The following is a 10,419-nucleotide window of genomic DNA, read 5'->3' on the forward strand; positions in this document are numbered from 1 at the left end:
AGTACCTTTTCATTTTTGGGCACTCAGCAACAGTCTCTGACTATCTCTCTCTCACACACACATCCTCTGGAAGGAATCCTGCAGTTTGTGGCTGCAGTGCTCTGGATATGCCGGACTGTCTGCTCTGAGGTGGGAGATGGGCTTGAGAGCTTGTGTGTAAGAATCTGTTCCTGATTCATTCTGTCATTCTAGTGTTAATCTAAGCAAATGTTGGTCCTGCATTGAAGTTTATTACATCCTGTGATGGTCTGTTTGGAAGTTTCATACCAAGTGATTTACTAATGCTGTATGTTGTGTATATTTTGAATTATTTAGATTTTCAGTTATAAGTTTAGTGTGCTGAGTCAAATCAAATATGCAATTATGCATACTTCTACCTACAAGTAAAGAAGGCGTGAATGCTTGTTATAAACTTGTTATAAACTTGTTATGAAATGCACTGGAAGTTGGACATTAATGCTGTGAAATCTTCTAAAACTAGCATGTGCTGATGTATATTTTGGGGAGATTGTCTTTAGCTTGATTAATTAGTAGATCTAATTGCCTGAATGTCTTTGTATCTGCTGGTTCACCAAACCACTTTTTATAGTGAGCTTGCAACTATGCAGTCAGCAGATCCTCCAGAGCTCTGAATCAAACTCTAAACCCAATAACTGCCACAGACATTTCATTTTCCTGGCATCTGAAGAGTCTCAGAGCTCACACACGCACACACACACATTCACAGGCACATGAAGAGTTAGTCACACACTCGTAAATACACAAATACTGACCTCAGTACATCTCACAGCGGATATCATTACAAATATCTCTTGATAGCTACTATAAAATAAAAATATAAGAACTGCTAAATAATTTAGTCGCATATTATGTGATGTTGTCACAAGGAATTTTTGTGTTAGTTTTCGAAACCATCATGAATGACAATATTTTTTGTAAATTCTGTCCTGTAAATTAAAATTTCAAACTCAATATCACCAAATTTTAAGAACTGAACAGTAAGTTTATATTTTCATACGTCCCAGGTCAGAGAAGACTGTTTAAAGGGTTTTTTAATGTTATTAATGCACACAATTTGCTAATAACTATTCATATTTATCATCTAAAACAATATTTTTTAAATTTTTATTTGATAATTCTATGAACATAGGTGTGATTATATATAAGTTAAATTAATAAAACAAAAAAACAATTATAAACAGTTTCATGAATGTTTTATTGCTTTAATAAAAAAAAAGTATGACAACAGTATTTCTCACAGTTCCCTATGCACAATAAAAACCTGGTCAACCTCAACTCTTTGTAATAATCAATAACTGCTCAGCTGTAATTCTTATTCATTCATCCTTTACATAATTTATTCACATCTGACACAGCCTTCGCTGACTCTAAAGTGCTTTTTACTCACACTTTCTGTAATTTGATTCGCATATAGTTGAACTCATCTTCTGTATTGACAAGAATCATATTCAGAGTCGTTCTGAGAGTGAATCGTTGAGTCCTCATGTCCCAAATTCACCTCTAAGTCCTGTTTATTAGGTTATTGTTTGTCTAACAGCTGGTAAATGTCTGATGTTGTTACTCAGTAAATAACAGAAGACAGATGAGTTTTGTTTGACTGTGACTGTGAAGGTGCAACCTTTGTGACATGACAGGAGCCACCTGGCCCTCAGTGTGATTCCTGTCAGTATAACTCTTCACTGTCCACTTTGTTTAGAGTTAGGAAAGCATTCAGAGCAGTTTTACACTGGGTACCAGGGCTTTATTTGTTTAATGTCTTGACAGTGTGGAGACAAATCCTTTAAATCATCAAAGGGACTTAAAATAGACTTCTATAATTCATGTGTGGTTTATTAAATATTAAAAACCACAACAACAACAACATGCAAACTGCTGTTGGGGTCAGTTTTATATATATATATAAATTAAGCAAGGATCCATTAAATTGATAAAATATAAAAAAAAAAACATTTATAATGTGAAAAGATTTCTGTTTTAAATAAATGATGATCTTTTGAACTTTCTGTTCGTCAAAAATAAACTGGTGTTGGACAGTGTAATGTGAACACCCATTATTAAGGAGGTTAATATCATATGTGCACGGTATAGTGAAGATAAAAAAAAAACGTGTGATTGTTTTTTTTAGATATTTTCTATCATTTTCTATCCTGTCTAGTTTGTATAACAGTGTAGCATAAGTGTTCAGCAGTGTTTAGTGCAATCCGTGGGTGAAATGGGTGAGTTGTCAAACTTACAAAAAAGGACAAATCATTAGAACCCTTAGAACTATAACTTTAAAGGGATACTCCACCCAAAAATAAAAATTTTGTCATTTATGACTTACTCCCATGATGTTCCAAACCCATAAAAGCTTTGTTCATCTTCAGAACACAATTTAAGATATTTTGGTTGAAAACCGTGAGGTTTGTGACTGTCCCATTGACTCCCAAGTAAATTACACTGTCAAGGTCCAGAAAATTATAAAAGACATCGTCAGAATAGTCCATCTGCCATCAGTGGTTTAACTGTAACGCTATGAAGCAACAGGAATACTATTTGTACAAGAAGAACAAAAATAATGACTTTATTCAAAAATTCGTCTCCTCTGTCTCTCTCCACATCACACACTCTTCTGTTTCTTTCAAATCAAAGTGTAAATACACATAGAAAATGTATCCTTGTGGTGCGACTGACACAGAATAGCGTACGCTGCCTGCGTTCAGCTCGTATTTTCCAAAATGGCATTATGGTGATGTGGGAAGACACAGAGGAGACGAATTGTTGAATAAAGTCGTTATTATTGTTTCTGCGATCTAACTGTGGTTACTGAAACCATGCCTTCTTTCTGTGCTGAACATTTGGGCAGCATTACGCAAATATTTTCACATAGTGACATGGACATGTGGGGGCGTGTCTGAATGAGCCATTTTAGGGGGGCGTGGCAGAGTCTTAACTTTGATAAAGAATATCTCTTTGGATTTGAGATTTTAGTCTTTGCAACTTTTCCTTTATGCACCAAGAGCTTGTAACACTCATCATATGACCCCTTTAAAGTGACAACACTTCTTTAATGTTAATAAAACAAAAAAACAAGGATCATTCACTGCTTTTGATTGAATACATTTTGTAACTTTAATAAGAATTACTCTTTAATTTGTCTCATATGCAGTGTTATTTTACATTTGATTACTTTATTGAATTTCTGTATACTTAACTGTTAGACCTATCTAAAAAAAACTGAAAATCACTGTTTATTTTATTTGTATCTTTGCTCTATTATTTTTATTTGTGCTGTTGCTTGTTGTTAGATTATTTGTTCTTATTTTCTTTATTTTTATTTGACAGTATTTTTTATTTTTTTTTGTATGGGTTTTCATTAATATTTCTATCTAAAACACCTCAGTGTCCCCTCAATCAGACCACGAAGACGAGGGGTTTGCATGTGGATACGGATCCGAAGACTCTAGCAACTGTCATAGACGGAGCTGGAAACGCGAGGAGGAAAAGGACAGGTTTGTGGCTGAAGGTCATTGTCCTAGGTCGAAATTTTAGTAGACCAACACTGATACTGCAGTTTTAATGGGTTAGATAAAATAAAATATCTTCTGTAAAGTTGTTTTGTGGTCACACTTAAGCTTTCACCATGAAGTGCTTGCAACTCTCTTTAATGGATTCGGCTGGTTTTGCAGTCTTGTCCCCAAGAGGACCAACACCAGCAGCGGAAAGGACAAGAAACGGACAGGCTCCAGCAGACGCTCAGCCATGCATGGCTTCACCCTTATATTCGTCCTCATTGGGGTGCTCCTGTACTTAATTATGGGGGCTCTGGTGTTCAATGCCCTGGAGGCTCCAAATGAGGAAACCCATCATGTCGAGCTGCAAGCCGCCCGTCAGAAGTTCTTGGACAGCTACACATGTGTAAACCCTGATAATCTATCCGATCTAATAGATGTAAGTATTGATGCAAGTTATCATTATATTTATAATCCATTAGCCCATTAGCTGTTTAAGCAATTATTCAGATTTTTTTTTAAAAAATGTATATACATTGAAAAAAAAACATAAGGTCTTAGTAAAACCAGTACAGATATTATGAATGCATGTAATGTTATATAGATTATACACACTAAAAGCTTTTAAAACTAATCTAAAAATCTAAAGTTAGTCATCTAATTTTTTCTTTAATTTAGGCCATATTATTTTTCAAGTCAGTTACATAAAACATAGATTAATAATTTGAATTCAGATGAGTCCCCGCTCAGTAGAAATCATGTTTCAGGGAGTCCCAATCGGTATAAATCACAGTCCTGGGGCACTAGTTCTGACATAAAGGACACTTTAGCGTTTGTGATTAAAGGGGCAGGGGCTCTTATGGGTGGCTGTGTGCACACTGCTAAACACATTTGTTTAAACAACGTGTGAAAGTGAATTTTGTTTAATAGGTGCCCTAAGAGGTTAAGTATTTCATGCAACCAGCCATTGATTAATCAAAATTCCTTTAATCAATTATTTTCATTAGATTGTTTCTGATCAGTCCTAGAGTAAACTATTAGCTTTAAAGGTGCTTCATGTAATGTTTTTGACTGCGCTTAAGCATAAAAATACCACAATATGTTTGCAGATATTTAGGAAACACGGTAAGTTCACACAGTTTCTCTAAAGAACAATGCTACAGCCAGCTATTTTACTTTGAAATGTGCGTTCTGTGTCGGAATGTCTGGTTTTGTTTTGGTTTGTGTGATTCTGCCCACTGCCAGTGTACTCAATAGTATTTTGACACCCCAGGTTACCATTTGACAGAAAACAGAACACTGGTCACAACACATTAAAGAACCATAAAATTATATTTATTTTTTACATTTCATAAATATGACCAAATTTGAAAGCCAAGACTGTTTCATCGCACAAGTAACCTGCTTTGCCTTGTCTGTTGGTGTGTTGGTAGTGTCCTCTTTGACCCACAATGTATTTTTTTCACTGTGAGAACATGATGTGTAGTGTGAGAGCACCATGGCTTATCAGGCATGCCAACAGTAGCTAAAGGGGTGAGTCTTTGCGAAGGATCAATTGCGTGTCCTCAATCTGGCAACCTGGTTGAGCATCAAGACTGCGAAGGAGGGGTCAGGAGAAACAACCCTCTCCAGTATTTTGAATTTTGACCACCATACTCCATTTCAACCACTAGCTGTCAATGTTACATGCTTCACCTTTAAGAAAACTTAGATTTTACTGCCTTGCAGCATTGACTTGTATCAGTTGTCATGTTAAGTCAACCTGCGTTTAATATCTAATCTTTTTTCCCTATACTCCATTGTCTCTATACAGCAGGTGGTAGATGCTCTCGGTGTTGGAGTTGACCCCAACAGCAATGCCACATTCAGTACCAGTTGGGACCTGGCCAGCGCTTTCTTCTTCTGTGGCACCATTATAACCACGATCGGTATGGGACTCCCATATCACTGGCTGAACATACCTGCATGTTAAAGCCAGAGCCTGGCCTGGCATCTGCATTCTGGGGATCACTGGCACTGTGAGATGTCTAAAAATATCTGCCATCAGATCAATGTAAGTGTTTGTGTGTGGTCTAGGTTATGGAAACATCTCTCCAAAGACACAGTGGGGTCAGTTCTTCTGTATCTGTTATACACTGGTGGGTATTCCCCTGTTTGGATTTCTGTTGGGTGCCGTAGGAGACCGTCTGGGGACATCACTGAGCAACGCCACTGCTAAAGTTGAAGCTCTTTTATGGGTAAAAAAATATGAAGACGACAAACATAAACTTACAAGACAATCTTTAATCAATATCATTGTAGTTTTTCTATAAACTGTCTTTCATGGCTCTTATTCATCAAGGAGCTGTAAACCTTTGTCACAAAGTTTCATATCAAGCTTCTCTTGACATTTTCCTTCAGTTTTCTTTATCTTCTCCATTCAGAAGTGGAAGGTGAGCCCAACCATCGTGCGTGTCATCACCGCTGTGCTGTCCATCCTGCTGGGCTGTGTTCTGTTCATCTTTGTGCCAATTTTAGTCTTCCAGAAGGTTGAAAACTGGTCTCTGCTAGAATCTGCATACTTTGTGGTCATCACTCTCACAACAGTGGGCTTTGGAGACTATGTTGCAGGTACCACTGGTTGAAAGCTTGAAATGTTTCATCACTTGCAACAGTTTGATAAATAGCTTGTACTTTATTTCGAAATCAAATTGATTGAAACTGAGATTTAAACCTGTAAACATCTGTCTTGTCTCTTTCTCAAGAAAACGTTAAACCTCAGCGAAGACCTCATTTAACCTGTGCTCATTCTTCCATGAAACGTAACATTAAAAAACAAACCACTGCAGTAATCTTGTGGTGGGCATTTAATGGATTGATGTTTAGGCAATGGTTTGAATCCACCGTTGCTTGCATTGTATTATTTAACAGGACATTTTGGTTTGGTCTTCAAATACCACAACTGAAACTACAAAGCGACTTGCAATGCTAAGAAACACACTTAAAGGTGACGCTCGCCCAAAAATCTGTCATCATCCACTCACTCTCATGTTGTTCCAAACATGTATGCTGAACAAAAAAACTAAAATTCTGAAGAATATTTCAGCTGTTGTACATATTATGAAAGTAAATGGATCCAAAAACATTTGTCAAAAAAAAAGCAAAAACGCACACATAGGTAGCATTCAATTAAAGTTCACCCAAAAATGAAAATGCTGTCATTAATTACTGACCCTCATGTCATTGCAAACCCGTAAAACCTTCGTTCATCTTCAGAACACAAATTAAGATATTTTTGATTAAATCTGAGAGCTTTCTGACCCTGAGTAGACAGCAATGCAATTGACACGTTCAAGGTCCAAAAAGGTAGTAAGGACATCATTATAATAGTCATGTGACATCATGCAAACTTTATTCAATTTTTTTTATCTTTCTTGTCGGTCTTCGACACGTTCAAAACAGTACTACAAACATGTGTGCGTTCCTCTGCTTGTAAAGGTGTTCTATGCCAGAACACCGACTCCTTCGTCAACAGCACCAAACGCACGTGTCATGCTACTCTCATGAATGTGCAGAATTGACTGACATGGAAGAGATGAAATTGTTGAATAAAGTCATTATTTTTGTTTTCTTTGCACACAAAAAGTATTCTTGTAGCTTCATAAAATTACGGTTGAACCACTGATGTCACATGGACTATTTTAACAATGTCCTTACTATCTTTTGGGCCTTGAACATGTCAGTTGCATTGTGGTCTATAAAGAGACAGAAAGCTCTGGGATTTCATCAAAAATATCTTAATTTGTGTTCCAAAGATGAATGAAGGTCTTAAGGCTTTGAAACGACACGAAGGTGAGCAACTGACAAATTTTTTTTTTTTTTTGTTTAACTATCCCTTTAATCCATACAACTTGACTGGTATATTGCAAGATACCTGCATCCAGATCATCATTTTGTACGATAAATACATCAAAATAAGCTTTTATTCACTTGCAAATCAAATCTAAACCTTGATCAACACACATACACAGACTACAACCAATAGGCAGAGTCAAACCTTTGGTTCTTGATCAAACCTCTGAGGTTTGTCTCACCATTTTTCTCTTATTGTGCATGAGTGTTTTCATTTCACAGTGAATAAAGGCTTAAACTGAATTAATTTAATGCTTCATTTATGCCCTTCTTGGAGCTTGAAAACTTTGGGTCCCGTTGACTTTCATCATGTGGACAAAAACAAATGTAACATCGATTATCTTGTGTGTTCGACAGAATTTTGGAACCACATGGGGGTGAGTAAATAATGACAGAACTTTCATTTTTTGGGTGAACTGTAATTTGATTGAGTTACTCTTTATGTGTTTGTGCATTTGTTGTTGTCCATCAGGTAATAGCGGTGATGCAGGTCATGATCATTGGTACAAGCCTTTGGTGTGGTTCTGGATTTTGTTTGGATTGGCCTACTTTGTGTCAATTCTTTCCATGATTGGGAACTGGATCCTGGTTCTTATCAAAAAAACTCGAGCTGAGGTAAGCCAATGATTGAATCAGGATGTCTAATTCCATTTTTATATAATCAAAAGTCTTATGGAGTTTATGAATAAGGTCAGTGCCTGGTCAGACTCCCTGGTCAAACTCAACACTGCAGCTCAAATGGGATTTTTAACTTATCTCTCAATTCCCGCCCCTTCTATCTTCATGATAACCTTCCTTCCATTTTTCTTCATACCTGTAATTCATCATCACAACTCCTATTAACCTAAAATCTGTATCTAGATCTCAGTCATTCTGTTCATGGTGACATACAAATCTCTCCATAACTCTAAAGCCTTTCCATTTCTCCTGGCCTACTTTCTGCTCTCAGATGGAGGGGTTGAGAGCACATGCCTCAGACTTCACTCAGAACATCCAGAACATGTCTGTGGATTTCCCCAAATTTGAAGATCCTTTCAAGCGCACCAGGCGTAAGCGGCGTCACAGGCGCAACAGACAGAATGGCAGTCAGACTAGAACTGGAGAGGATGGCAAAGAGGAGAATGAATCCGAATCCAGCTCCTACTCGGGTTCATCGGATGAGTCGGAAAGCAGCTCTGAGTCCGAATCGGAGGTGACCCAGACAGAACACGTCCCAGAATGCGTCCACACCATGCCCAAAGATCCCATCCTCTCTCAGCCCTTAGATTACTTTGGGGAAAATCTTGCATACATCGACGAGTCTTCAGATGCAGTGAGCGGGAAGATTCACCTGGACCCCCTGCTGGATGTACCAGAATCGAACCCAGCTTCTACAAACAGGCCCAGAAGGAGACGTCAAAGAAGAAACTTGAGAAGGGATCAACAGAAACCCAAGACCCCCAAAACCAGTCCAAACGAACCAGAGAATAAAGCGCCAAATGGAGACATTAGGCAGAAAGATCCGCTTACGCCAAAGCTGTGAGTGTCAGGATGTTCATGGGGTTTGTAGCTCCTAAGAAAATCCTCTTTGGAATATAGTTTTGCAACTTCACGCTTTAGGATATGCTGTGCTCCACTGGGAATGCACATGACATTATTCTCAGATTTTACTGGGACAATAAAAAAGAACTCCATGTGCCTAAAATGATAGGGGGTGGTGGGAGAAATGGTCAAATCGTGGACCCCTCAGCATGAGTGAGAGAACATGTATTGGGTAATCAGAAAGCGACCTGATGTGCAGAAAGGCCATGTTGATCAGACACTTAGTGCCATCTACTGGACGTTCACTGTACATGACTGGATCACTTGTTTATGGATACACTGACCATCAATGAATGATTTATTCTGTGTGCCTTTTGTTTCTTTCCTAACGTCAATATAATAAAGGAATGACACGTTGATACTAATGTTACTGATACTAATGTTACTAATCCAACTGAACTGACGCTTACTGCTGGAGTTCATCAAACTGTAATCTTTTGTGTTACTGGTAAATAACATCATGTGATGAAAGCCTGTTTCTGCTTCAAGTAAAAAAAGAGGTAATGGCAATTGGGTCTTCATTTCTCATGACTACGATTTTACGTCTCACGGTTGTAATTTCACTTTTAGTTTAATTCTTACAAATTTATATATAGCAAACAACACTTCATATCTCACAATATGAATATTTCTCATAATTGTGACTTTTAATCCTCTACAATTGCCACGTTTTCTTGTAATCAAAACACAATTTCCTATAATTATCGCTTCCTATCTCACAATTGTCATATATCCTATAATTCTGACTAAATCCCACAGTTGCTACTTTGTCTTGTAATCGGGACTTTATTTCTTAGTATTGCAACTTAATTTTTTCAGAGCTGCAAAATTATCAAAATTATGATCATGATTGCAGCTTTATATCTTACAGTGGACACTTTGTCTGACAATATAACTCACAGTTGCTACCTTATGAATTGTAATAACTTTATTTCTCATGATTGCGACGTTATATATTATTTTAATGTATTATGACAACTACAAATGACACTTTATATCTCAAAATATGACTATTTCTCTTAACTGTGAATTTTAATCTCACAGTTACTTTGTTATTGCAACTATATATCTCATAATTGCCAATTAACATCTTAACTGTCATTTTTTCTTTATTTTTATAATAGCAATAATATGTCTCGCAATTGCAAGAGACTTTACATCTCACAAATGAAAGTCTTTTCTTCATAATTGCGACTTTATTTCTCTGAGCAGAAACAGGCACTCATATTGTGTAGATACATCTCTCACAGGAAAACTGCATTCAAACGGCTCGTGAGTTGTGTGTATTTTCCCTTTACTCATTAAGTAACTCGAGAAGTTACTAACACAAAACCACATCAGGACTCACCTGTAACAAGGTTTAATGCAATTCAGCACTGCAGACAGCCCATTACATTTAGGTGGTCAAGTTACAGACAAAAGAAGACGGAAAAGA

At 37.1% G+C, this 10,419-nt stretch overlaps 1 protein-coding gene across 1 annotated transcript; it reads left to right on the top strand.

Annotated features, from left to right (window-relative positions):
* The first annotated feature begins 2,233 nt into the window (after positions 1–2,233).
* LOC132116584 (potassium channel subfamily K member 4-like) lies at positions 2,234–9,366 on the top strand. The gene is made up of 8 exons (XM_059525455.1): positions 2,234–2,237; positions 3,404–3,512; positions 3,690–3,889; positions 5,270–5,440; positions 5,589–5,749; positions 5,936–6,122; positions 7,876–8,018; positions 8,353–9,366. Exons 1-8 carry the CDS (start codon positions 2,234–2,236, stop codon positions 8,923–8,925), a joined length of 1,548 nt encoding a protein of 515 aa, XP_059381438.1. The 3' UTR covers positions 8,926–9,366.
* Positions 9,367–10,419: the final 1,053 nt, after the last annotated feature.

This window comes from Carassius carassius, chromosome 36 (assembly GCF_963082965.1).
Source record: "Carassius carassius chromosome 36, fCarCar2.1, whole genome shotgun sequence".
NCBI classification, from domain to species: Eukaryota; Metazoa; Chordata; class Actinopteri; order Cypriniformes; family Cyprinidae; genus Carassius; species Carassius carassius.